This window comes from Paroedura picta, chromosome 2 (genome assembly GCF_049243985.1).
Source record: "Paroedura picta isolate Pp20150507F chromosome 2, Ppicta_v3.0, whole genome shotgun sequence".
Lineage (NCBI taxonomy): Eukaryota > Metazoa > Chordata > Lepidosauria > Squamata > Gekkonidae > Paroedura > Paroedura picta.
The window spans coordinates 132,177,284-132,204,952 of record NC_135370.1 but is presented as its reverse complement, the minus strand read 5'-3'; the positions used below and the strand labels follow the sequence as shown (position 1 = coordinate 132,204,952).

At 44.7% G+C, this 27,669-nt stretch overlaps 1 protein-coding gene across 4 annotated transcripts in view; it reads left to right on the top strand.

Annotated features, from left to right (window-relative positions):
* Positions 1-27,669, top strand: part of TYRO3 (TYRO3 protein tyrosine kinase) — an 88,129-nt gene that overhangs the window by 54,711 nt on the left and 5,749 nt on the right. For 3 of the 4 annotated variants that reach the window (XM_077322809.1, XM_077322811.1, XM_077322812.1), the window contains exons 9-18: positions 664-808; positions 7,725-7,854; positions 8,488-8,585; positions 9,457-9,552; positions 13,395-13,475; positions 14,384-14,476; positions 15,848-15,969; positions 18,302-18,411; positions 25,590-25,749; positions 27,159-27,295. In XM_077322809.1, coding sequence (XP_077178924.1) covers positions 664-808; positions 7,725-7,854; positions 8,488-8,585; positions 9,457-9,552; positions 13,395-13,475; positions 14,384-14,476; positions 15,848-15,969; positions 18,302-18,411; positions 25,590-25,749; positions 27,159-27,295 — 1,172 coding nt within the window. Of the gene's footprint in view, positions 1-663; positions 809-7,724; positions 7,855-8,487; positions 8,586-9,456; positions 9,553-13,394; positions 13,476-14,383; positions 14,477-15,847; positions 15,970-18,301; positions 18,412-25,589; positions 25,750-27,158; positions 27,333-27,669 lie in introns of all 4 variants that reach the window. The other variant, XM_077322813.1, reaches the window with a different exon arrangement.

Below are 27,669 nucleotides of genomic sequence, written 5' to 3'. Positions count from 1 at the left end.
CCAGATGTGACCGATATTTTCTTGGTGATGTGTGCATGTGAAGGGAGGGGGGGTTGTTGCAGGAGGAGGGAAATGCTCCTGTAGAAGAAAATGTAATTTTCTTCTTACATGAGATAGATGGAGTGTAACAGGAGGGTCCCAGTTAATTACTTCCAGCATTCCACAGTTAAGAAGGATAATCTGCCCATCAACTTCCAATTCTGAGATGGGTATATTTATTTCCTCCTGGAATTAAACCTCCAAAAATGGTGACCTTATAAACTAAGCTTGTAACTCTGGTTTGGTTCTTGCATAGACTAAACACCTTTATTATTCTGTTATTCCTATATGCTAAGTTGCTGCTAACACTCTACCTGGTATAGACTGGTAATTACTATTTCAATGTATTAACAAAATGTACATGTACACGAAAGCTTATACCTTAAATAAAATTTGATTGGTCTTAAATGTGCCACTGGACTTGAACTTTAAGAGTTTGTAGTGAGGCAGAATAATTCCTCATCATCCATCTACACTCTAAAGACCAGGAGCAGTCAAGATGTTTGTAGAGCAAATTGTTGGAAAATGTAGGAAAATGAAGAATCCAACATAGTAGACAGGAGTACTGAGACCAAACCTGTATAATTTGAGTGCTGATTACAACTTTTGGTTTTCTGGTTTCAGGGGGAGATGGTAGTGCAGGAAACAAGAGCTAACCTTACTATGTGGAATCCCCTAAAAGACCTTATCATAAGGGTGTGCATGCTCAACGTGGCTGGTTGTGGACCTTGGAGTGAGCCCTTACTGGTTACAGCTCAAGATTTAATAGGTAGGTTTCAAATTCAGCGAGGCTTAACTTTGTTTTTGCACAAGGAAAATGCTTCTTTCCCTGTCGGGACGGCATATGAAGAAGAGCTGGTTTTTTGGATCCTGCTTTTTACTACCTGAAGGAGTCTCAAGAGTGGCTCACAATTACCTACCCTTCCTTTTCCCACAACAGGCATCCTGTGAGGTAGGCAAGGCTGAGAGAGCTCTGAGAGAACTATGACTGGCCTATGGTCACTCATCTAGCTGTATGTGAAGGAGGAGTGGGGAATCAAACCTGGTTCTCCAGATTAGAGGCTGCTGCTCTTATGTGTGTGTGTGTGTGTTTGTTTACCGCCACTCCCAGAGGCTCATGGCAGTTTACAAAAGTCCAACTAAAAACCTGTTAAAACCCATTAAAACCCTCCATTAAAATGGACTATCAAACATCCATAACAACAGCAATCAAAACAGCAAAGCAAAAATGGCGGAACCCTCAAACCCCCCCCCCCACTCATTTACGAGAGGGAGAAGAGAGGAGAGACAAGTCAGAATGGTATTTGTTGTTGGAAACAGGGGGACTCCCAATTGCTCTTCCTGCACTAACCTGGCCTCAACCATAGACCAGGTAGAAGAGTTCTGTTTTGCAAGCCCGGCGGAAAGCAAAAAGATCCCGCAGGGCCCACTGCTCACCCAGGAGCTCATTCCACCAGGTCGGGGCCAGGACTGAAAAGGACCTGCCCCTGGTCAAGGCCAAGCGTGCCTCTCTAGGGCCAGGAATGGCCAATACATTCTCACCCACAGAGCATAAAGCCCTGCAGGGGGCATAGGGCAATAGGCGGTCCCTCAGGTATGCGGGGTCCAACCCGTGTAAGGCCCTAAAGATCAAAACCTTGAACTGGATCTGGACAACAACTAGCAACCAATGCAGCTGCCTCACTGGCTGGATATGGGTCCTCCATGGTGTTCCAGTGAGGACCCTAGCAGCTGTGTTCTGTACCAATTGGAATTTCCAGGTCAGAGACAAGGACAGGCCCAATTAGAGCGAGTTACAGAAATCTATTTTGGAGGTGACTGTCACATGGATCAGCATGGCCAGGTGTTTGGGGGACAGATAGGGCGCTAGCAGCCAGGCTTGGTCGAAATGGTAAAACGCTTGGCCAGCTACTTTTTTGGCATGTGCCTCCATAGTTAGGGAGGCATCAATGGTCACACCCTACCTTCTAGCCACAGGACCTCCATCTTGGAGGGGTTGAATTTCAGGCAACTCTGCTCAAGCCACTCAGTCACTGCTTTCAAACATCTGGCAAATGGTTCCGGGGGGGAGTCCAGGAAGTCACCCACAAGGAGATAGAGCTGGGTGTCATCTGCATATTGACACCCTGTACCAGCTGGGCCAGAGGGCGCATAAATATGTTAAATAGCGTAGGGGAGTGGATTGCACCCTGCGGGACCCTACAAAGGAGTCTGTAGGGCCGTGAGAACACATCCCCCACTGCCATCCTCTGGGTCCGGTTAAGGAGAAAGGAGCATATCCAGCTTAATGCTGTGCCCCATATCCTCATCCCCGTCATGTCAAATGTGGCCAACAGATCTAATAGAAGTAGCACAGCTGACCCACCTCGATCCAGCTGGCAAAGGATATTGTCCAACAAGGCAATGAGCACCATCTCCACCCTGTGGCCAGGATGAAAGCTAGACTGATATGGATTGAGCACCAAAGTTTCTTCCAAGAACACTAGGAGTTGGTCCGCCGCTGCCCTTATAACGGCCTTATCCAGGAACGCTAAATGCAACACCAGGCGGTAGTTGGCCAGGTCCCGTGGGTCCAGCGATGGTTTCCTTAGGAGAGGTCGAACCACTGCTTCCTTTAGCTGCTCAGGGAACTCCCCAGTAGATAGGGAGATGTTGATGATGTCCCTGAGCTGGCCTCCTAACTGCTGGCCACCCCCTTTGAGGAGCCAAGACGGGCAGGGATCAAGGGGGCAAGTGGTTGCCCTAACCGACCCCAGCAGCTTGTCCACTTCAGGTAAAGAGAGCTGCCTGAAGCCATCAAACGTCACCTCCAAAGGCAGCCAACAGGCATCCAGTTCATTTACCGTATTAACCACTACACCACGCCGGCTCTCATGAGCTGAGGAATAGTGACAGCTGCTGGTATGTTTCTGGCCCTGCACTTCCCAGTGCACACAGCTGCCTTTGTTGCATGTGTTCACTGAAGGAGACTGAAGGCAAACAAGGTCAAATAATCTAGCAGGACCAAAAGCAAGAACTCCTCAGCTGTGGAAACGATCTATTCAAGGGGTGTAGCTTAGAACTGGACCTGTCAGGCAAAAATGAACTGCAATACACAACCTCTTTGCCATTGCACATTTCTTTGCAACTAGGCAAAAATAATTTCTGGGCATGTTATGCTAGGTACAACACTAGAGGATGGTCATAATTTTTTGTTTTCTGCACTTGAAAGGCTTTGTTGAAAGTGACACTGTACACAAAATGTTAACATAAAGAATCTAGTTGTAGATAAGTCACAATAAGCCATTTAGTTACTGTCATTATATATATGCCACTGTCTATGCTCATACACCATTCCAGAGTAAAATAGTCAAGGAGAGAAGAGAGTTGTCTACCCCAAATGATTTGCAGCATCCCAGTTCCTCCTCACTTGTATCCCCCAATACTTCCCCAGCACCAGTCCCTTCTCTCAAAACTGTGTAACAACTGGAGGCAAAGTCAGTAGTCTGAATCAAGCAATTAATTGTTATTTTTATCTGGAACCTATAAAATCTGAAGTCCCCTAAGAACATGAGGAAAGCTCTGCTGAATCGAGCCACAACATCCTGCTTCTCACAATGGCCAGTCAGATGCCTTTGGAGCCTCTGAAACAGAGAATGAAAGCTACAGCCTCCTTCTCTAGTCTTCCAACAACTGAGGATCAGGCAGACAATCTGGCATCTTTTAGCTGTCATGAGAAAGAGCTGTTGAAAGACCTATCATCCATTAATTTGGCTTTGTAAAGCCACTCCAGCAAGTGGTTATCCCTGTACCTTGTGACAGTGAATTCTACAAGTTAATTTTATCTGCCATGTACCTTCTGTGAATTATTTAATTATGCTTTGTGTGGGGAACATGCTTCCTTTTATCTGTCCTGAGTCAGCTACCCATCAAGTTCATTGGGTGATTCTGAATTCAGGTGTGATGAGAAACGGCGGATGACTTTTTCTCTCTGTCTCATTCCAGGGTCCACCCAGTGGCGTTCCATAAGTGAAAAGATTATTATAATATATACAGGCAAAAATCTTCCTTGCTGGAGAGCCACTTTCACTTGGGCTGCCCACATTTAGATAGATTCATATGGCAAATCTTGCCTTCCTTACATGGTGAAGTGCAGTGAAAGTCATCTGGTGGGCCCAGTTGTTTCCTCATTTGAAGGAGCCGTTTCTTCTTTCAGGCCTCCAAAAGAACTGAGCTAAGAACTGTCAGGTCTACGTATATGAATCCTGTGACTTGACTGCAGTGTGCAACAATCCATTTTATATGAGCACCCCCCCCCCATGTATACAAGTTATACACATGCTGAGATGCTGCAGCCGTTTCTGATCGTACCTTGAATATATCTTGAACACTGCATGTTCTGACAAGGGGAAACGCTAAGAATGAATGGTTTAACTTAATTTAAACAAATAGCTTTGCATTATTTTTTAAATAGGCAAAAGCAACCTTTCCTTTGTCCTGAGGCTTGCTGAGTTCAAACATAAGCCACACCTAGTATGCATCCAAGCCTATAAATGCTTGAAAGCAAACCTGCATTAGAGAATGCTGACAACCTAAAATGATAGATCTGTAAAAATAATCAAAGTTAGTTGCAGTCCTGAGCTTGGCGGAAAGAAAAGTTGCTTACTTTTCATAAATAACTAACTGGGTACTGAATAGGCACTTTTCTGTGCTCCCTCTGCATGTGAATTATCTAGGGCAGCTTGTTAGCATTTCTCAGTGCATGGATGTGGGTGAAGAATATCATAAAAATGGTTTAAATGGTTTTATTTGGGAGAATTGCTTTCAAGTTTCACTTGAACATCCTTGGCATGTAAGAAGAATATTTGTGGGCTTTCCATATATCCTGTTGTATCCGGCCCATTTAGAGCAAATCCAAAATGTTCCTACTGTTTTCTTTGCTGCTGCTGCTGCCTAACATTTATTTCATGCCAACTGTGGTTTTAACACCACTTGTAGATGTGTTCTGATTGCTAGGTCATTGGCTGTGTTTTTCATCCCCCTTGGAAGTGTTTCTATCTGAATCAAGGCCTTGATTTGCTTGGTCCATGTTGTTGACTATGATTGAATAATAACTGCATCAGCTCAGATCTCCACTGATAGCTCATTCTACCAGGCAGGATCCAGGGCTGAGAAAGCCCCGGTTCTGGTCGAGGCCAGTCAGGTTTCTTGGGATCAGGGATCACCAGCAGATTTGTCTTTGCTGATTGGAATGTTTTCTGGGGAACATACTGGGGGAGCCAGTCCCGTAGGTACACAGAGCCCTGACCATGTATGCCTCAAAGGTAAATACCAAGACCATGAACATGATTCAGAACTCCACTGGAAGCCACTTTGTTTTATGATTCTTCGCTCTTGTGGAATGTAGGGCTTCCAGTGTTTTAAATCAGTGTTGGCAGGTACAAGCAAAACACATCATTTATATGCAGTTCGGAAAATTCCTCTAAATCTTTCCCTCTAGATTTGTGGCCAGTGAATATGCTGACACCACCACATTTTAATATGCAGTTGAGTGCTCCGTGGGGGAACTGCACACAGGTGGTTTCTGCTGCCAGGTTGCTTGATCACGTGAAGCTGCCTTAGCAGAGCACTGGTCTCTCAAAGTCAATATTGTCTACTCAGATTGGCAGCCGCTCTCTAGGGTATTTCCAACAAGGACTATTAAAGACCATCAGTCACAAAGCAAGTGGGGCAGGGGCTCAGGTGGTGGCGGCGCGACGTCCCTTGGCAAAAGACTACCACCCCCCCACCCCCGGGCCTCAGTAAAATTGTCAAGCGTTGACCGGTCCCTGGTGATAAAAAGGTTGGGGACCACAGGCCTAGAGGATTATTTTCGTGGGGTCACAATGGGTCGGACATGACTTGGCAGCTAACAACAACAACAAGAATAAATATGTAGATTTCTAGTAACTCTGGTACAGTTACTGCTATGATTACCAGCAAGTTCAGTAGTTTCACTGAAGTCAGGGTGGTGTAGTGGTTAGAGTGTTAGACTAGAGTCTGGGAGACCTGGGTTTGAATGTTCACTCTGCCATGGAGCTTTGTAACTTTGGGCCAGTCACACAGTCTCAGCCTAGCTTACCTCACAGAGTTGTAAAGATAAAATGAAGGAAGGGATCACAATGTAAGCAGCTTTGAGATCCCACTAGAGATAATGGCAAGATATGAATGAAGTAAATAAATAATACAAGTAGGCAGTTTTATGCATGAAGAAAGAAAAAGCAGAAGGAAACCATCCATCTTGAAAAGTGTTCACAGTAGTATTCTGCTGGGTATGTTATAGACAGTCTCTTTTATCTAGATACCCTCCCCCCCCCATACCTGGAGAGAACTCTCCCCCCAGAGGCCTCCCCCCATACCTGGATATTCAAAAATTGAAATTATTGAGCCTTCGGGGAGGGTGGTATATAAATGTAAATAAATAAATAATTTGGAATAATCAAATTTAGAAGGATAGAGATTTTTTTGACAGCCAAGTTCTAGCTATCAGGGGGTTCCATTATAGACCATGTAGCCAAAAGAAGCATCTGCTGGAATCGCACTGTGACAGAACAAGAGATGTGTAATTGCTTTGTTCTCATCACTTGATGCAATCCAATGTGGTGTAACTATGAGATGCCTTTCATTTATTTCTTTGGGCATGTGTCATAGTAAGCCTCTCCACTTTTACTAGAAACAGCTTTACCATTAAACAATCAGATTTTCTTCTGTCTGAGAAGCAGCTGAGGTCAATTAGCAATGTAGTCTCATACTGTTTGCAGAGCAGGTCTCAGACAGCCTGATTATGCCAGCCTAATGCCATTACAACCCTTTGCCCACCATGCAGCAAAAATGAAATGATACCAGTCAAAACAAGAGATAACAGAGTGATGCTGACAGCTGCTTCCACAGCATCCCTGGCAGCCCCCTCACTGCTACATCCCAGTTGCACCTATGATCTCTGAGTCCACCCCCTATTAGGCATGCATGGGATGTAGCTGTTGGCACATGCTGATGCCCAGGTCACCCTGGCCATGATGTCACTGACCTTAGTCCACACTCTCCCATCAAGAAGAGCAGTGGAGAACTATATTGTGCCATTGGTAGGAAGGCATTAATTGATACCCACGGTCAGAAGAAAAGCCAAGTCCGTTGCCTGATGTTGCCTCTCTGGACTGGTATTCAAAGGGCCATTATAATTTCCTAGGGGATCAGCCAATCCATGCCATGCATAGCCATATAGCCAGAACTGAAGTACCTCCATTTCTGGCTGTATGAGTTAGCATATGGAAGTCCCAGGTTCAATCCTGAGATACAAGATTATAGGAGAAAAAGTTCGTACTTAATGCAGTGCAATAAAAGAAAGCTGCACACAGAACAATGGCCTTGCTAAGTTAGCTTGCGAAGCATTCAAGCTTGCCTTTTATTTCACAGAGCCCCCTTTATTTGTCCACTTTTCCCTTTTGGCCTACACTTCCAAATTCATACTCAATATGGTAAAACCCCATTAATCCCTCCCCCAAGAAAATGCTGGCAGCCTAGACTCAATTAAAGGCCTGGCAAATCAAACAGCACTTACTGAAAACTTTAGTAGAAGCCAAGTGGGCAGTCTTCAACTGTTGTCTGTTTTAAGGAGGCATGTTTTAAATTCATTTTGCTTTCTCACAGAGGTTTTCTTTTCTACCCAGGAGGACAGAGACAGGTCCGCTATGGCACATCCTGGGTCCCGGTGGTTCTAGGAATTCTTACTGCACTTGTTACAGCTGTTGCCTTGGCACTAATCCTCCTACGGAAAAGAAGAAAAGAAACTCGTTTTGGGTAAAACAAATGTCTTCTTGTTGGTGAAAATTATTGCCTCAGGATAACTTATATGGATGCCTTCATGCAGACTCACTATGTCATGATAGAATTGGCAATGACAGTGTAACTATCTGGAGTGGAAGTGCTTGTGCGTGTAGGTGGGGGGGGTCCTGCTACTTACAGGGCAGTCAAAGGCTGGAATCAACTGGGGATGGGTGGAATAGGAAGGAGAGTGGTAGTGAGAACATCTTTTCAGACCAGTGTGTCCAGAAAAGACCTGGCTACAGCAGTTTGCCATTATGACCAAGAAGGAAGGGCAGGATGGGGAGCTGGGCGACGGGGGCAGGAGGCACAAGCAGAGAGAAGCAGGAGCACGTGTTCTCCCCACATCTCTTGCTGGCACAGGCTAACTACTCTCTACTTCTCTACTTCATTGCTGAGACAGTGAGGGAGTCCAAGACAGGGAAGCCTGCCCAGGAACATCATGTTTTCCTTATAGCCATACCAAGTGAAAATATTTACCACTGTACAGCAGCTCTATGCCACTGTGCCCACATTAAGCAAATGTAAGTCTGTACTGTGCTAAATTGTACCCTTTTGTAACTGAATATTTCCTTAATAAGAATATTTTGTTTCTTTTCTGCATTCTAGTCATGCTTTTGGCAGCGTGGTGGGAGGGGATCCTGTGGTCCATTTCAGAGCAGTGAGATCTTTCAACAGAGAAGGCCCAGAGCTTATTGAAGCAACATGTACGTCAAATGTTCTGAGCAACTCTCCCAGTCATCAACATTCAAATGTTTTTGTCAAATGAAGCTTACAGTTCTAGGTGCTGTTTTTCATCACTCTTCCTTCTTCTGGCAAATTTTTCTCATGCTTTTAATTGAGCTCTACACGCTTTTTATGCAGACAAGACCAAAAACTCTCAGCAGGATTAAATCTCTTGGATAATATTTACATGTACCTTAGCTGGAACTGACCCTTTGAAGTGCAACTTGAATGCCAATACCCACATGCAGTCCCTGCACTTCCTGTCCCAGAGAGCAAATTCAACATTGCTGGATTGTGATGCTTGTAAAGAAACTGAAAGCTCTCCCAGGGCCTGCAGCTCCTCTAGGAGCTCATTCCACCAGGTAGGGGCCAGGACTGAAAAGGCCCTGGCCCTGGTCGAGGTCAGGCATACTTCTCTGGGGCTGGGAATGACCAACAAGTTGGAACCCACAGAGTGCAATGCCCTGCGGGGGGCATAGGGTGACAAGTGGTCCCTCAGATACATGGGTCCTAGACCGCAAAGGGCCTTAAAGGTCAAAACCTTGAACCTGATCTGGGCCGCAAATGGCAATGCAGCTGCCTCAGCACAGGCTGGATATGGGCCTTCCAAGGTTTTCTTGTGAGGACCCTAGCAGCTACATTTTGCACCAGCTGCCATTTCTGGGTCAGAGACAAGGGCAGGCCCACATAGAGTGAGTTACAGAAATCAATTCTGGAGGTGACCTTTATATACTCCATTATATGAAACCTCAGTTATGGCTAGGAATAAAGACTGGGATGCTATATCAGTGATAACAACTATGTTCACTGAGATTTGTTTAACTGTCCTTCTTTCTGACTTCATTTCTCTAGTGGATAGTATAGGAATCAGTGATGACTTGAAGACCAAATTGAAGGATGTCCTGATCCAGGAGCAGCAGTTTACTTTGGGAAGAATGCTAGGCAAGGGTGAGTATGAACTAAAGCCTAGCTAAAATGTATGCATTCTGGATAACAGCCCAATCCAGTTCCAATGGAATAGGTATGCTAGCCTCTTACCAAAACAAAAAGGACCCTTATTATGGTATCTTAAAGACTGAAAGGTTTATTGATGCTTGACTTTCATTGGTTCTTGCCAATGAAAGCTTTTTCTTCAATAAATGTTTGTCTTTAATTAATTAAATTAATTTATTTGATTTTTATACCTCCTGCCCAGTAGACTGGCTCAGGGCAGTGTACAGTGTCATATATAAAAAAATATACAATAAATAAAAAATCACATTCAAGTTAAAAATGTCAGGGTCAGCAGCCCATTTACTAGAATCTCTTCTGAGTTCACTCAGACCAGACTACAGTCTGGGTATCTTACAGTAGGTGGTGAGTGATAGATAGGTGGGGCTCATTAGATGTTAGATGTTGACATATCATCAACCCCAAACAAAAACCTGGTGGAAGAACATCTTTCAGGCCCTGCAGAACTGTGCCAGCTCTGACAGGGCTTGGATATGCTCTAGGAGATCATTCCACCAGGTGGGGGCCAGGGACTACCAGCTGGTTGGTGATAACAGAGCACTCTCTTTGGAGGTGGTCTCTCAGATATACTGGACCCAGACTGCAAATGGCCTTATTGAACCAAGAATGACCTTATGGGTAAGTACCAATACCTCAAACCTTTTTCAGAATTCAGCTGGGAGCCAGTGCAGCTGTTGGGGCACCAGTTGAATATGTGCACTCCAAGATGTTCCTGTAAAAATTCTGGCTGCCGCATTTTGAATCAGTTGCAGTTTTAGGAGCAAGAATAAGAATTGGCCTGCATAGAGTGAGTGACAAGGCAAAAAAAAGAAAAAGAAGAAGTGGGAAGTCCTCACATCCTGTCCATTGGCTACCTTGTGTGGGAGCAGAAATCTGGGACAATACAGGGAGTAAAGTGAGCCAAAGGCTCCCCAGCGGTTGTGGGTAAAATCAGGGCAACTACCCCATGGCAAAAAAACAGGGGGCAGCTCAGCATAACGTCTGCATGAGTCTTCTGTGTGGTGGATGTTCTGAATTCATGGTTGGGGAAGCACTGAGGAAGGCTGTAGGGCCTGAAATGCATCTGGTTTCATATGGTTCATGGGACATACTCACCCAGTAGAAATGTTTGTAAATTGTACTGTCTGATATCCGGCGCCAGCGGGATCGGGGCAGCTCCGCCATTCTCGTGCTTCTAGACCTGTCGGCCACATTTGATGTGGTCGACCACGAGTTATTGGTACACCGCCTCGCCGGAGCTGGAATAAGGGGGACTGCGCTTCAATGGCTGGTATCCTTTCTCCAGAACCGGATGCAGAGGGTTGCGATAGGGGAGAGTATGTCGAGCCCTTGCGAGCTCCCTTGTGGGGTTCCGCAGGGGGCAATACTCTCCCCCACACTTTTTAACATCTATATGCGCCCTCTAGCCCAGCTGGTCCGGGGCTATGGGCTGGGATGCCACCAATATGTGGATGACACCCAGCTCTACTTCCTAATGGACAGCTGGCCGGACTCTACCCCAGATACATTTGCCAGCTGTTTGGAAGTGGTAGCTGGATGGCTCAGGCAGAGTCGCCTGAAACTCAACCCCTCCAAGACGGAGGTCCTGTGGCTGGGCAGAAGAGGGCAGGACCAGGAAGCGCGCCTCCCATGCCTGAACGGGGTGCAATTAACACCTGCACCAGTTGCCAGGAATTTGGGGGTGACATTTGATGCCTCCCTCTCTATGGAGGCTCAGGTCACCAATGTAGCTCGGACGGCATTTTTCCATCTTCGCCAAGCCTGGCTACTAGTGCCCTACCTGTCCTCGGAACACCTTGCCACAGTGATCCATGCAACAGTCACTTCCAGATTAGACTTCTGTAACCCGCTCTACGCGGGCCTTCCCTTGTCTTTGACTCGGAAGTTACAGCTGGTCCAAAATGCGGCTGCCAGGGTCCTCACTAGAACACCTTTGAGGGCCCACATTCAGCCGGTGCTTCGTCATCTGCACTGGTTACCAGTCTGTTTCCAAATCAGATTCAAGTATTGGTATTGACCTTTAAGGCCATACACGGCCTGGGTCCCATCTACCTGTGGGACCGCTTGGTTGCTTATGCCCCCCGTAGGGCACTCCGCTCTGCGGGTATGAATTTACTGGGTGTCCCGGGCCCACGGGATGTTCGCCTGGCCTTGACCCGGGCCAGGGCCTTTTCAGTCCTGGCCTCAACCTGGTGGAATGAGCTCCCAGAAGAGCTAAGGGCCCTGCGGGATCTACCAGCTTTCCGCAGGGCCTGCAAGACGGAGCTCTTCCGCCAGGCATATGGTTGAGGCCAGGGCAGCTCTCCCACTAAACCATCAGAGGATCCCCTCCAGTATTGAGATCTCTAACATCGAGATCATTGTTAGATCTATAGCATTGGCGCCACCCTCTTCTGAATATTATTATCCCCACTAGGCTGAACTTGGTGGGAAGTCGGGTAAATAAGATCAGAATTGTGACCACCGCCGCTTATATGTTATATGTGACTTATTGTTGATGTTAATTGGGGTTTTTATGGGGATTTTATTGTGTTTTAACTGTTTATGTTGTAAACCGCCCTGAGTCCTATTTGGAGAAGGGCGATCTAAAAATTAAATAATAATAATAATATTCATAAGCCTAATGTTTTTAATTTTACATATGTACACACTATGTAATATTTATTTTATTTGTTATAGCTTGATCCTCTTGACAAAACTGAGTTGTTAGTCTTCAACAATCGGCCCAGTAGAATGAACACTAATACTGCTGATAGTTGTAGATCAGTTGTGTCTTAACCACCTTTTCTGCATATGGCCTGTTCAGCACTTTTACAAGAACTGTGTAGATGTGTAGGTGGTAACTCAGAATCAGTGTTGTTGTTATGAGACTTCTTAAGGTGGTGACAAACCCAAAAATACCCCAAAGAAGGGAGAGATACAGGAAAAATTAGTAAGAACTGCAGCGTTGGAGGAATTTAGGGCAGAGAGCAAAATGTATGGTGCTGAAACAACCAAAGGTAAACAAAGTGTGAAAATGCAATTAGAGAAAAAGAGAGATCTTGTGGATAGGAAACTGGGGTAAGGGCTAGTACTATAGCTTCTTGTTAATATCTTAGCTCTTGCTCATGTCTCTCCTTTCTGTACACCATTAATCACTAAATAACAAAGGACACGATCCTGTAGGAATGAGGATTTTTTTTAATGCTTAATTCCATTTACAAAAAATGTATAATTTATAATCATGTAACCAACATGCAACAGTAGACAGAAAAATCTCCTTGACAACCCAGTGGGAAGAAACAGAGGTGATCAAAGTTATAAAAATAATCTTTCAAAAAAGCCATTATAATTTACATGAATGTTCCATTATAGTCAGACTAAATTAGCCCCCTAGAATGCTAAGGTAATAAAATCAAATCTTGATTCATCTGTAATTGAGGGGGGAGGGGTGGGAAAGTGAAGTTCCAGTTTTGCTTTGACTGGATCATACCTTCAGCACCTTTTTCTGTACATTTAAACTTCCTGTAAATTTTCAGATGCAGTGTGATGTGGGCTATGTATTTACCCTCTTGGAAGTATTTCCAACAAGTGTTGTAATATGGCAGGGGGCACCTTATACCAGAAGAGGCCTGGAGGTAGTAGCTTTCCTGTTTCCCCTTTGTCTACCTAACAACTCCACGTTGGTACTTGAGATCAAAAGTCACATACCCAGTTTTCCCCTGGAATTTAACCCTAACAAATAGTAACCCATCTATGAAATAGGTCTGTAACCTGTAACCCATTTCCTTCTTTTTCAGGGGAGTTTGGGTCTGTAAGAGAAGGTCAGCTGAAACTGCCCGATGGCACTCTCCAGAAGGTTGCAGTGAAAATGCTGAAAGGTGAGTAAGATCTGGGTGACTTGGAATGCCTCCACTGCCCCCCAGTGTGTGTTTGACATGTTTCTGTTTCTTCTCATTTCCTCCCTCTCTTTAATTTACCTTTTGACACAGCATGCCTTCTGCAGTAAAAGCATTTTAGTCTTTGCACTGTGCTTTAAAATGCTGCAGTGACCACCAAAGAGATTTCCTCCATAACAATAGCAGGAATTTGCATATTAATGAAGTGCTGGAAGTTTCTCTTGGCAGCAGTAGAAACTGTGGATATAAAGGCAGGTTCAGGATATCACTGAAATGTTGAAATCCTTTCCATTGAACATCATTGGAAGTTTTATTCCATCCTGTCTTGACTGACTCCTAAGCACAGCTGGTAAAATTAATCACAATTCTTGTAAATCAGAATGTCTGATCAATAGATTTTTTGGGTATGAATTATGAATTGCCAGAACTGTAGCTTAAATTTATCACACCTTGATTCTGAACCTGGATATCAACCATATCTTTCTAGTTTGGTGGCAAATTCTTTACTGCCGTTTTCTGTTCCTTAACTTTAGAAAGTTATTTTCCATTCCATTAAAAGCAGTGACTTCTGTGGTTAGTAAGAGTAACTCTGGAGAAAGACTGTATTCATCTCTAGCCCTTCTACATGACAAGAATGAACCTGTAACATTCCTCTAGTGCCTGAGGATATCTCTGTGAAGCAATGTGTAATCATCTGGAAGACGAACAGACAGGATATGTCTCCTCGAGGCATGGTCCACTTTTCCATATTTTCCTGTACACTTCTCTACACAAACATTGGCAATGAGAATGCCCTGTGCTCCTTGCAGTGCCATCCTCTGCACATTTTCTTTTTAATCAGCCTAACCAAGGTGGAAAGGAAGCCTCAATTCTCCTTCCCTGTATTTCAGCGGACATATTCACTTCAAGTGATATTGAGGAATTTCTGAAGGAAGCTGCCTGCATGAAGGAGTTTAACCACCCCAATGTGACTAAACTGATTGGTGAGTGCTTTTGCGTGATGTTTTTACTTTTACAGGAGGGATTCCCAACAGGACCTATTTCATAGACGGGTTACCATTTTGCTAGGGTTAAATTCCAGGGGAAAACATACTGAAGGAAATAAATAGCTCAAGATGGGAGATTAATGGGCAGATGTATCCTTAATTGTAGAATGCTAAGAGTGATTATCTTAGAACTTGCCGTTTCACTCTATCAGTCTCCTCTCAGGCACGGAGACATCTTCACAGCAACTTCTTCTCTGAAGTGGAGCGATCGATGGCGTAGTGTTATCTCCCCTGCCACCAGACCAGAGAAATCTACCATTCCAAATTACATTACATTCTATTAATCATTTTGTTTTATTAAATCTACTCTTCCATGTAAGAAATAAAATTTTAAAAAGAGGACATATGGCCCTTCTGGGGGATTATTAGGAACTAGATCTAAAGCCCATTTCACTCAGGAATGAAATGGGCGCTAGATTGTGTGGGAGCGGGGCCACCCCCCACCCGAGGCTCTCTCGAGCCTTCTCCCGGCCGGCGGAGCAGCCGGGAGAAGGCAGCCAGACCCACCCGCCCCCTGAGGTTCTCTCGAGCCTTCTTCCGGCCACCGGAGCGGCCTCGCCGCATCGTAGACGCGGCGAGGTCGCTCCGGCAGCCGGGTGAAGGCGGCGCAGCCCACCGCTCACCCGTGGCTGTCTGTGCTTTGCGCGGCTCCCCATTGCCTGCTTGGGGCGGGATGGACACTCGGAGGGGCCAATCAGGAGCCGCTTTGCGGCTCCTGATTGGCCCTTCTGAGTTTTTATCCCGGACAGGGTCCGCCCTAACTCCTCCCACAGTGCCCTTACTGCTTTATTCAGTCCGTGGCGCTCTGCGCCACGGGGCTGTTTAAAGATGCAGGTGTAAAGGGTGAATGAGCATAAGCAGTAATATAAGAAACAAATATCCCTGTTCAATCCTGGGAATTTCATTGTTTTGAGTGTTGTAATAACGTGCAACTGAGTAATTTCCCTTTGCAGTCTGTTCTTGAGGTTCCTTTGGAATAAACTTTGCAGTTACAGTGAGCTGTTTCATTTTTAATGTTTTTAACTGTTGAATTAGTCTATGATTATTGTTTATTGTTCATGTTGTAAACCACCTTGAGATGGCCGTGCCAAAAGAGTACAGTTATAAAAATCAAATTAATAAATAAAATAAATAAAACAGCTAATTGTTGTAACTGGACACAAAGAGTGGATCAGGCCCTTGTACCTGGCTTAGATACAACTGACAGTATTTTCTTTCAGCAGGTTTCAAAGAGGAAAGCATGCTAGGACAGAGCAAGACTGGTGGCACTTACTCATTTCTTTCTTATCTTCTATTGTTTCCTACCAGGAGTCAGCTTGCGCAATCGGCCAAAAGGCCGGCTTCCGATCCCAATGGTTATCCTGCCCTTCATGAAGCACGGAGACCTTCACTCTTTTCTACTCATGTCCCGAATTGGAGATGATCCTTTTGTAAGCATTTCTCTCACCAACACTCCAAAGGAAAAATAGATTATAAGATCACATCTTGGGTTGAAGCTTTTGTTTCTAAAGTATATACTATATCTCTCCTATTGTTTGGGGCAAATTGGGGAAAATGTATTTTGGCCTGTATTCAGTTACACAGTTCTGCTAGGTGCTGTCTGTGGTAGACATGTGTGCTCTGCTGTGATCATCTAAATAAGTTTATTTTGGCTTGGATCCTGTGACATTTTTCCTCTCCTATTTCCCTCCAGCTACTGTGGAATGCTGACTTCCTCTGCCACATATCCCTTCTGTCTATGTGTAGTAGTCATAGTTCACAAGAATGAGAAGTTAAACACCCGAGTCTCAAAATAGACTCAAAATTGTTCATTCCTTGCTATGATACTCTGGTAACACATTGCTTTCATTGACCCATTATCTTTTACCAAACCATCGAATCTTGGGTAATTGTAAGGTTCCCAGTATTAATATCAAATATTTTTCTCAATATAATTTGAACATGAAAATAGCTTTGTTCTTGGATTCAAGTGTTTAGTTCTTGATGGAGTAATAGTCTAGGCTATGCATCAAGAATACTTACAAGAGCAAAGGAGAACTTCCTTTGCAACTTGTAGTGGTTAAGAGCAGTGGACGTTATCTTATCTGGAGAGTCAGGTATGATCCCCCACTCCTCCACATGAAGCCAGCTGGCTGACTTTGGGCTAGTCACAGTCCGGTTAGGGCTGTTCTCACAGAGCAGTTCTCTCAGAGCTCTGTCAGCCCCACGGACCTCGCAGGTGTCTGCTATGGGAAGAGGAAGGGAAGGCGATTGTAAGCTGCTTTGGGACATCTTTGGGTAGTGAAAAGTGGGGTATAAAAACTTATCTTTTTCTAGATCATTGTGACAGTCTGTGGTTTATGTTTCAGCATATGGACATACTACTAGTTCCATAACTGATTCCTCTTTATATGATAAAATAAAATTGTCATATGATAAAATATGACAAGTGGAATCAAAAAGCAATGTGCTTTTTGGATCTCTCTCTCTCTCAAAAGCCAATCTGTATGACCATATGATGGAGCTCTTATTAGACTGTATCACTTCAGATTGGAATGTGGGAAATTGCAAGTCCCATCTTTTCTCCCTGGAGCTTGGTCATATTGTACTTGGCCCTCTGCCAGGATGCCGACATTGTTCCCCACCCCCGGGCTGCGGCCCGGTACCTGGCCATGGAGCCCTTAGTACCGGGCCACAGTGGGGGGGGGGAGGGAGGTGCCGGCATGCCAGTGGGCGTGCCTCCCCCCCCACACACACAGCATGGTGCTTGCTGTGCCAGGAGCGATCGGCCGCTTCGGCAGCTGAATCGCTCAAGCTGGGGGGAGGCGCAGGTGCAAACGCGCAGGTGCAGCAGCTCTGTGCCTGCATGTTTGCGCCTGCTGGCAAGCGCCGCTCTCCCTCTCTCCCACACTGGTCTCTGGCCTGAAAAAGGTTGGGGACCACTGATTAGGAGACTTGGGGCCACACTCAGCCTAGCCTAGCTCCCAGGGTGGTTGTGAGGTTAAACTGCAGGAAAAGGGAACCATGCATGCCACCTTCAGCTCCTTGGAGGAGGAGCAGGCTAAAATGCAATAAAAAATTCCCCAAAGGGAAAAAATTTCCCTGTGTAAAGAAACCAAATCCTATGGTTGGTGTACTGGTTAGGAGTGCAGACTTCTAATCTGGTGAGCCTGGTTTGATTCCCCACTCCTCCTCCACATGCAGCCAGCTGGGTGACCTTAGGCTCACAACAGCACTGATAAAGTTTTTCTGACTGAGCCTCCGGGGAGGGCGGTATATAAGTATGATAAATAAATAAATATAAATAAATAATATCAGGGCTCTCTCAGCCTCACCTACCTCACAGGGTGTCTCTTGTGGGGAGAGGAAAGGGAAGGTGACTGTAAGCCCCTTTGAGACTCCTTCGAGAAAAGCAGCTTATAAGAACCAACTCTTCTTTGTGGAATTGCTCTAGCTTGGCTGTCAAACATGCTCATTTTCTTTATGAAGGTTGAGTGATGTATATGGCTGTGCTCATATAGTTAACGTGGTTCTTGGCCAGAACCACTCCCTTCAGCTAGAAATGTGAAATTTCCAAAAGAAATTGCAAGTGCGCAATCCTGGTTTTCTGTGCAGTGCGGCTGGCCTTTAAGGTTTCTACATCATTGAACAACCTACTCTAGCTCTGCTAATTGCTCTTCATTGTCTCTTGTGTAGATAATGGTCCAAATGCCTTCAGACAGTATGGCAGAACGTTAGTCATTTTCCCAATAACCTGGTGCTAATTGTGCCTCTCTTGTGCAGAACCTGCCTCTTCAGACTCTTTTAAAGTTTATGATCGATATTGCCAGTGGCATGGAGTACCTGAGCTCCAAAAACTTCATTCACAGAGACTTAGCTGCTCGGAACTGCATGTAAGTCAAAATCTTTCTAGGTTAACTAAAGCATTTGCAGAGATATAAAAATACTGATTAAATTAACTGAGACATCCCAAAACTTGAAGGGTTGGGCTGAATGTTTGTCTCCCTCTATTGGGCAATGGGGAAGCTTTGCATGCTCTTAAAAAATTACAGAAGAGTCAAATGACATTCCCCCCTCCTAGTACATTACAGAAAAATTGCATTTTCCCAGCACTTGGCTCCTTGCAGTTCAAAGCCTGATAGGATTGATTTGGGTGTTATGCAGTCTTGTGAGACAGCAGTGTGTTTCACAGGCCCCTGTTTTACTGTGTTGCAGAGCATGATCCTTGCAGTTTCTCTAACTTGTGCTGTTCTTTTATGAATTAGACTAGTTGGTAAGCAGTGCCAGAGGAAGGTACTGGTGAAAGCAGATATTTTCCACTTCCTTCAATAGCCTCCTATGCGCCCCAAACAGGTGATGCCAAGCATCAGGGCAATGCATGGATAAAAGGTCACTCAGTGTTAGCAGCCACATGAAGGAACGGAAGGTGAGCAGAAGCAACATTTCATGGCATTATGACCATGGACCTGTTTGCCCTGGCACCTTCTTTCAAATGAGGCACAAGGCAGCATTGCTGGGGCTAATTCATTACAACCAACAAAGAGACACAGCCAGTATATAAGTAAGCCACTCCCCTTCAAGATGGGCTTTTGCTGCTGCTGCTGCTGCTGCAGCTGACCCACCCTGGGGATGTTGCAGGATTGGCTGGTTGCCAGCTTGGGGCCAACCAAAAATGTGGAGGGTTTCGCTGATTGGACTGTTGGGAAGCCTTGTCCCCCAGCTTCTTCACAATGTCCCTAGAAAGGGTATGTTGTATATTAAATAGGCCTGGTCTTTGACTGGCTAAGCCATAATTAGTTTGGCAGGCATAGGGCAGTTTACTTTCGATAGGTAAGGTTGAGTGGAAAGCCCCCGAGGAACTGAGCAAGAGGGAGGCTGTGTCCAAATGGCCCATCAGAAGTCTTGTGGCAAGGAGTACCATGGTTGCTGAGGAGCATCTTTGCAAACCTGGTAGCGGCCTGGCAGTGCATCCGGGAAGGAGAATGAGGCTCAGGAACTCTCAGCCCATTTCATGTATGAGAACAAGATCAGTAGAATCCTCTGGGGACATTTTGGAGTCCAGCAGAAGCAGCCACTGGTAGGCCACCTACTGCACCCTGCCCTTTAAATGTGAGCATGTTTAAATAAATTATCATGTTTATCAGCTACTTCATTAAAACTATTGAAACCCATGCCATGGTCTCCTGCCTTTATTTGAGGCTACCAGGACAATCACCCATCTCTGTCTTCTCCATTAGTGGAACATTTTGCAAGAGTGAATGTGCATTGCGCAGGATAGTGAGGAAGCACATTTACCTGATTTTCCCTTTTGGGGGCAGCCACCAGAATTGTATGGCTGCGAGTCTGTCCACATAGGGTCTTCCGGACATTAGCATTGTCTTTTTTTGAGGCTCAGTAGCTAGTGAAGGGAGAGGAGGGAAAAATCTGTTCCCACCAGCACCTTCCTTTGCCACTGCACTAAATCCAGCTCGTTGACTTGTTAAATATCTTTGGTGGGTGTACACTCTCCTGCTAAAGTTCTTCGACATGACTAACAAAAGACACAGCAAACTCATGCATTCTCCCTCCTACACAATGCAGCATGTCAGGAACCTGGTGAAATTGATTCAGGAAGACAGAGCAAGGAGGATCTTGGCAAGTAAGGAGCCTGTTAAATTTAACTCAGGGAAGAAACTCTGCAAAAACCTGTACAAAGGAAATATCAGCATGGCTCTTCCTAAGCTGAAACCATCCCCATTTCCCCTCCCCACCCCACAGCCATCACTGGCTGTGTTCTCTGTTCCAGTTCTGTGCATATAATTCTCCACATTTTAAAAGAAACAGTTTTCAGCAGTATCTGGAATACCACATCATAGATGTGGAGGAACTGAACATCGCTACAACTTTCTCCTTATTTGTATAAATATCCATGCCAGGTTATCATGATAGGCAAAGCTAAATAGTGACTAAAGTCACAGAACAATTAAAAAACAAACAAACTGCAGATAATCCTAATGACCTCCCCACTAGACACAGCCTCCAGAACTTTAAGAGCCATCTGGGGGTAGTGGTTAAGAGCGGTAGCCTGTAATCTGGAGAACTGGGTTTGATTCCCTGCTCCTCCACATGTCACCAGCTGGGTGACCTTCAGCCAGTTACAATTCTCTCAGAGCTCTCTCGCCTCACCTACTTCACAGGGTGTCTATCGTGGGGAGAGGAAGGGTTGGAGATTGTAAGCCACTTTGAGACCCTTTCAAAAAGTGGGGTACAAAACCCCCGCTCTCCTCCTCCTCCTCCTCCTCTAAAAGAGCTGTTCTTGAAGAGCCTTACATAATTTGCAGATTCCAAGGATCTGACACCTACCCAGAAGGCTTGTGTCAAGGAGAACTGGGCTTTCCTAGTAGTACCCCTGTGCATATTCCGATGCATCTGAAGAAGTGAGCTCCAATTCACGAAGGCCTATGCTGAATGAATTTTGTTAGTCTTTAAATTGCTGTTGCCCTTCCTTTTGATTTCTTAAGTGGAGGCTCCCAGAGGTCCAACTGCCCCAAAGACTCCAACTGGTGCAAGAGGTCTCAGATCTAGTCACTGTGGTACCATTGTGACTTTGTACATACATTTCTGTAGTTTCAAGCCTTTTTTTTTTTTTTTTTGCATTTTCACATTCCTGGAGTTAATTTCAAGAATATCATGAGAAGTTTGAAGGAATGGCTTTCCTTGTTTTTCCTGAAATATAACTGGAAAGCTGCAGGACAGTTTCAAGTAGGTTAAGACTATGGTCCGGCTAAGATTAAATAAAGCCAGTCCCAAAATACAAACAGTTCTGAATCATAGAATCATAGAGTTGGAAGGGGCCATACAGGCCATCTAGTCCAACCCCCTGCTCAACGCAGGATTAGCCCTAAGCATCCTAAAGCATCACAGAAAAGAGTGTATCCAACCTTTGCTTGAAGACTTCCAGTGAGGGGGAGCTCACCACCTCCTTAGGCAGCCTATTCCACTGCTGAACTACTCTGACTGTGAAAAACTTTTTCCTGATATCTAGCCTAAATCATTGTACTTGACGTTTAAACCCATTACTGCATGTCCTCTCCTCTGCAGCCAGCAGAAACAGCATCCTGCCCTCCTCCAAGTGACAACCTTTCAAATACTTAAAGAGGGCTATCATGTCCCCTCTCAACCTCCTTTTCTCCAGGCTGAACATTCCCAAGTCCCTCAACCTATCTTCATAGGGCTTGGTCCCTTGGCCCCAGATCATCTTCGTCGCTCTCCTCTGTACCCTTTCAATTTTATCGACGTCCTTCTTGAAGTGAGGCCTCCAGAACTGCACACAGTACTCCAGGTGTGGTCTGACCAGTGCCATATACAATGGGACTATGACATCTTGTGATTTTGATGTGATGCCTCTGTTGATACAGCCCAAAATGGCATTTGCCTTTTTTACCGCTGCATCACACTGCCTACTCATGTTTAGTTTACAATCCACAAGTACCCCAAGGTCTCGTTCACACACAGTGCTACCTAGAAGCGTATCCCCCATCCAGTAGGCATGCTTTTCATTTTTCTGACTCAGATGCAGAACTTTACACTTATCTTTATTAAATTGCATCTTGTTCTCATTTGCCCATTTTTCCATTGTGTTCAGATCTCGTTGAACTCTGTCTCTATCTTCCGGAGTATTTGCCAGTCCTTCCAATTTGGTGTCATCTGCAAACTTGATGAGTAGTCCCTCCACCCCCTCATCTAGATCATTAATAAATATGTTAAAAAGTACCGGGCCGAGCACCGAGCCCTGAGGTACCCCGCTACTCACCTCTCTCCAGTCTGATGAAACACCATTGACAACAACTCTTTGAGTACGGTTCTCTAACCAATTCCCTATCCACCTGGCTATCTGAAAATCCAGATTGCAGTCCTTCAATTTATCCATCAGAACATCATGGGGAACCTTGTCAAAAGCTTTACTAAAATCCAAGTAAATGACATCAACCGAATTTCCCCGATCCAGCAAACCTGTTACTTGGTCAAAAAAGGAAACCAGGTTGGTCTGGCAGGACCTGTTGGAGACAAATCCATGCTGACTTCCTTGGATCACCAAATTGTCCTCCAGATGTTTGCAGATCGTTCCCTTTAATATCTGCTCCATTATCTTCCCCACAACAGAGGTCAGACTCACTGGTCTGTAGTTTCCCGGGTCATCCTTCCTCCCTTTTTTGAAGATCGGAATAACATTTGCTCTCTTCCAGTCCTCCGGGACATCTCCAGTCCTTAAAGAGGTTCCGAAGATGATGGACAAGGGCTGTGCAAGTTCTCTGGAAAGTTCTTTGAGTACTCTCGGGTGCATTTCATCCGGACTAGGGGATTTGAACTCATCCAGTGCAGCTAATGCCTCTCGACAACCTCTCTATCCATGTTAACCTGCCACCCAGACACTGTCCTTTTGCTATGGCCATCTCTAGATGTGCCTAAACACTTTGACCTGTGGGAAAAAACAGATGTAAAATAGGCACTAAGCCTTTCTGTTTTCTCTGCATCTTCCGTTAGAGTTTGTCCATCCGCACCCAACAGTGGGCCTATTGCCTCCTTTACTTTACGTTTGCTCCTCACATAACTGAAAAATCTTTTCTTATTACAATGGGCTTCCCTGGCCAATCTTAGCTCACTCTCAGCTTTGGCCTTTCTGATGATTGATCTACAGTGCCTAGTAACCTGTTGGTACTCTTCTTTAGAGCTCTGTCCTTCCCTCCATTTCCTGAACATTTTCCTTTTCTTTCTTAGTTCCTCTTGAAGTTCTCTGTTCATCCAAATAGGCTTCTTAGAGCTCCTGCAGTGTTTTCGTCTTTCTGGGATAGTCATTGATTGAGCATGCAATAGCTCCTGTTTGAGTAGCGCCCACCCTTCACATGCTTCCTTCCCTTCCAGCATTCTCGTCCATGGTATGACACTCATCATGTCTCTGAGTTTATTAAAGTTTGCCCTATGAAAATCCAACATCCGCGTCTGGCTACGAGCTTCCTTGGCTCCCCATCTCAAAAGGAATTCTATGAAGACATGGTCACTTCCCCCTAAGGTCCCCACCTTCTTCACCTCATCCACCAACTCTTGCCTGTTGGTCAGTATTAAGTCCAGTATGGCTGAACCTCTTGTGAGTTCATCTACCATTTGATAAATGAAATTGTCAGCCAGGCAGGTCAGAAAGTTGCATGACTGAGGACGCTTCGCAGAGTTTGTTTCCCAGCACACATCTGGGAAATTGAAGTCACCAATGATGACAAGGTCCTGCCGCTTGGATATTTTCTCAAGCTGCTCACAAAGTGCAGCATCCACATCCTCTCGTTGGTCAGGCGGTCGGTAGCAGACACCAACCACCCCACTGTTTGTTTTCCCCTCGCTTATTTTCACCCAGATGCTTTCCACTGTAGATATGCTCTCCTTCACTAGAATTTCCTGACAGGTAAGCCCTTTCCTCACATACAGTGCCACTCCTCCACCTCTTCGATCTCTTCTGTTTTTTCTGAACAGTTCATATCCATCCACCATTATATTCCAGTCATGAGAATCATTCCACCAAGTTTCTGTGATGCCTACTAGATCATACCTTTCCATCAGCATGAGAAGTTCCAGCTCTTCCTTTTTATTGCCCATGCTTCAGGCGTTAGTATAAAGACATCTGAATCCTTTTACTTTTGGTTCCCTATGAGCTGGCTTTGCCGGTTGGGCTGCCTCCGATCGTTTTCCTTCCATACACTCCCTATGTTGATCGTCTCCTTCCCCTAGTGGCTTTAGTTTAAAGCTCTCCTGATGAATCTTCCCAGGTTCCTGCCAAACACATTCTTCCCCAGTTTCGATAAGTGCAGTCCATCAGGTGCTAGTAGGCCTTTCTCAAGAAAGCCTATCCCATGGTCCCAGAAACCAAATCTCTCCTGCCGGCACCAACTACGCAGCCAGTCATTCACCTCCATTATCTTAGTCTCCCGACGCATTCCTCTTCCCTTGACAGGCAAGATTGAAGAGAATACCACTTGTGCCCCCATTTGCTTGAGCTTCCTCCCCAGATCTTGATAGTCTTTTTTAATAGGAGCGATGGTATTCAGGGACATGTCATTTGTTCCCACATGGACCATCACAAATGAAGTTGCGAGGAAGCAAAGCTGGGCTTCTCCAATTAACAACTTTGTGAGATTTCTGCTCTTTGAAGGAACCACTCCTCAGATCTCCTCCTTTTCCTTCACTTACATACAGCTGCATCGTTTTCCTGGTATAAAACAATTTCCTTGCTTCTATTCTGTTCCCCCCTTCCAAACCTGCCCTGCAGGAGTATTGTGTTTTCTGTTCTTGTTCCTCCTATGTATTCAGGTTGGGGGAATAATCTTATAGGCAACAGGATAGCTTGTGCTTTTGCAACACGCAACCACACAGACTGCAAACATAGGCATGTTCCGGTGCACAACTGCAGTAGAGAATGTCACCAATAAAAGTCTTAAAGCACCCAACTTACAAGTTAACATCTACTTCCAATGATAATGATGCACTCTGTGCCCCTTTCTGTTAAAAGAGAAAGAGGCAACTTGTCTGAAACTCCAAGACTTGCTTTTAATGTTAGTAATTTTTAAGGCTGATGTTTGTATTGCTTTTATGTCATTTATTACTGTTGTGAGCTGCCCTGAGCCCTCTGGAAAAGGGCATCATACAAGTTGGGGAAGTGAAATAATGATTCTATCACCTTGGTACAAATTCATGGAGGAGCAAGGTGAAGTGAGAAGACCTGCTTGGTGTGAGATCAGTATCCTTCTTCATCTTCAGGACTTAGCAGGTTTTTTGCCTGGACAAAATAGCTGCTGATGACATCCCATACCCTTAGAGGGGGATGACCTTGGCTCATCAGTGGTCTGAAACATGCCTAGTCTGGTAAATTGCACCTCATTTGTTCAGTTTATAGACTTATGGGCTGAGGGTGGTTTTGTGTCTGTAGGAGCCTTTGGTGTGGCACAAGGAAAATGGTGGGTTTTGAAAGAGGTGGCCTATAAATCTGCTGTTTCTTTTTGCATTTCCTAATTTTCCGATTTGCTTGCATTGTCTCCTGGTTTCTTAGGCTGGATGAAAACATGAATGTGTGTGTTGCTGATTTCGGCCTTTCAAAGAAAATCTACAGCGGGGACTATTACCGTCAAGGCTGTGCCTCTAAGCTGCCAGTGAAATGGCTTGCCCTGGAAAGCCTGGCGGACAATCTCTACACAACACACAGCGACGTGGTGAGTGTTTTTGCTCTGCACAAGTGGTCTGACTCAGCTTTTGACTCAAGCCAAAACCAACACTGAGAGTCTTGCAAAATATCACAGTGTCAGAAAGAACAGTATGTGGATCAACTGGCATCACTTGATCACAAAGGAAGCTTTAAAAGAAATAAATGAACCACTTTAACAAAGGACTCTTTGCATGCTGTGGGGGAAACTCGTTTTCTGTGGAAAGGATATAAAGGATCATAACCCAAGCCATGCCATTCTAAAAGGGGCAGAAGGCTGGAATCTGGGTTTAAACCTTCAAATAAAATGATGCCATTACCAACAGGAATTGAGACTGAAGCTGAAACAAATGGCGGGTCCATGTATATTTCTTGCTATATCCATCAATTTGAATCTCAAGCAGGATGGAAGGCCTGTACTTTAACCAAAAATTTGTTTCCAACCTGGTTCTGACACCAGAGGTGAGTCTCAGGGTATAAGAACAGTGTAGAAAGCAGCAGAGCTCAGCAAGGTCTGTAGACTCTGATTGTTTTCCCAAAAATGTGAAGAAGCCCACTCATGTATAAATTACACCGGGATCCTTTCCCTCCTGATCCCATCTAGTTTAGGCTAGAGCCACTAACTGATTGAGAACCATTTGGTGGAGTCACTGGTGGGGAGTGACATACTTGGAATACGAAGACCTCCTCAACCAAGGAGCTCCCTGGCTGTCAGTCTGAACGTGGACGTATATTGCATGGAGAATGGATAGGATACAAAGATGAATAATCAAACGGCAGTAAGAGGCTGAATGTTTTGGTATCTTCTTAACTGCAGGTAACATGACTGTATTGTGAAAAAAGGAAGATCGCTCCATCTAGTGGGAAGTTGTGGTAATCCTAGGCCAGAAAGGAGCATGTTTACATTCTGATATGAAGACAGGCTAAAAGATAGAGCTTCTATACTATCAGGTTATTCTTGAGGGCTTTTTAGAATGGGTCATGATTTGTACAGGTAAAGAATTAATCATGGCATATCACACCATTCCATTTACTAATATTTCTCTAAAGCCAGTACTAGGCAAGCCTGTGTCTGATGAATTTTATTTGTTGTAAATATGAGAGGGTATTCTGACTAGGAGGGTGTGGTGGGTTTCCCTGGTTTTATAATACATATTTTTAAAACCTTGCTGTAATAATTTTGATTGCCTCACTGAATAAATTTTTGTTGTAAAATGCTGGTTAGGGTGGAGGGGAGCTATATCCTAGGTAACTAAAAATGCAAATTTCCCTTTCCTCTGTGTACCTAGGTTTGGTTATCCACATCACTAGTGATCCAAAATGTTTAAACTGAAAAATTCCAATAAATCACGAACATAGTTGTCTTTCAAATAATAGTTTAGCCATATTTCCCCATGCTTTCCTATGGTTTTGTTTCAGTGGGCATTTGGTGTGACTATGTGGGAAATTGTGACTCGAGGGCAAACGCCTTATGCAGGCATTGAGAATGCAGAAATTTACAACTACCTCATCAGTGGGAACAGACTGAAACAACCACCAGAGTGCCTGGAAGATGTGTGAGTAGTCATTCTTTGGACCATTTACCCGTCCCAAGTAAGTGAGCCTTGGATTACAGTTTTAGAAAAGCATGATTATCAGTTGTGAGTTGGAAAACTAATCTCAGAACAACATGCATTGTTTGGAAATGATATCTGAAAACTGATTTGGCATTATAATAACGGACCAAGACAAGTTCCAATTCATCTGAGAAATTTGATATATCTCCACCAGAAAAGAATGTGTTAAAATTACCATTATGAAAATTCAGAATGTATAAATAATAAAATAATGCTTGGATGTTAACTGAATGATCTGCTATCCTTTTAAATTTGTTGTGCTGGGCTCCATTAACATTTGCCATGAGCCCCGCACATAGGCTGCAAAAGGAGGT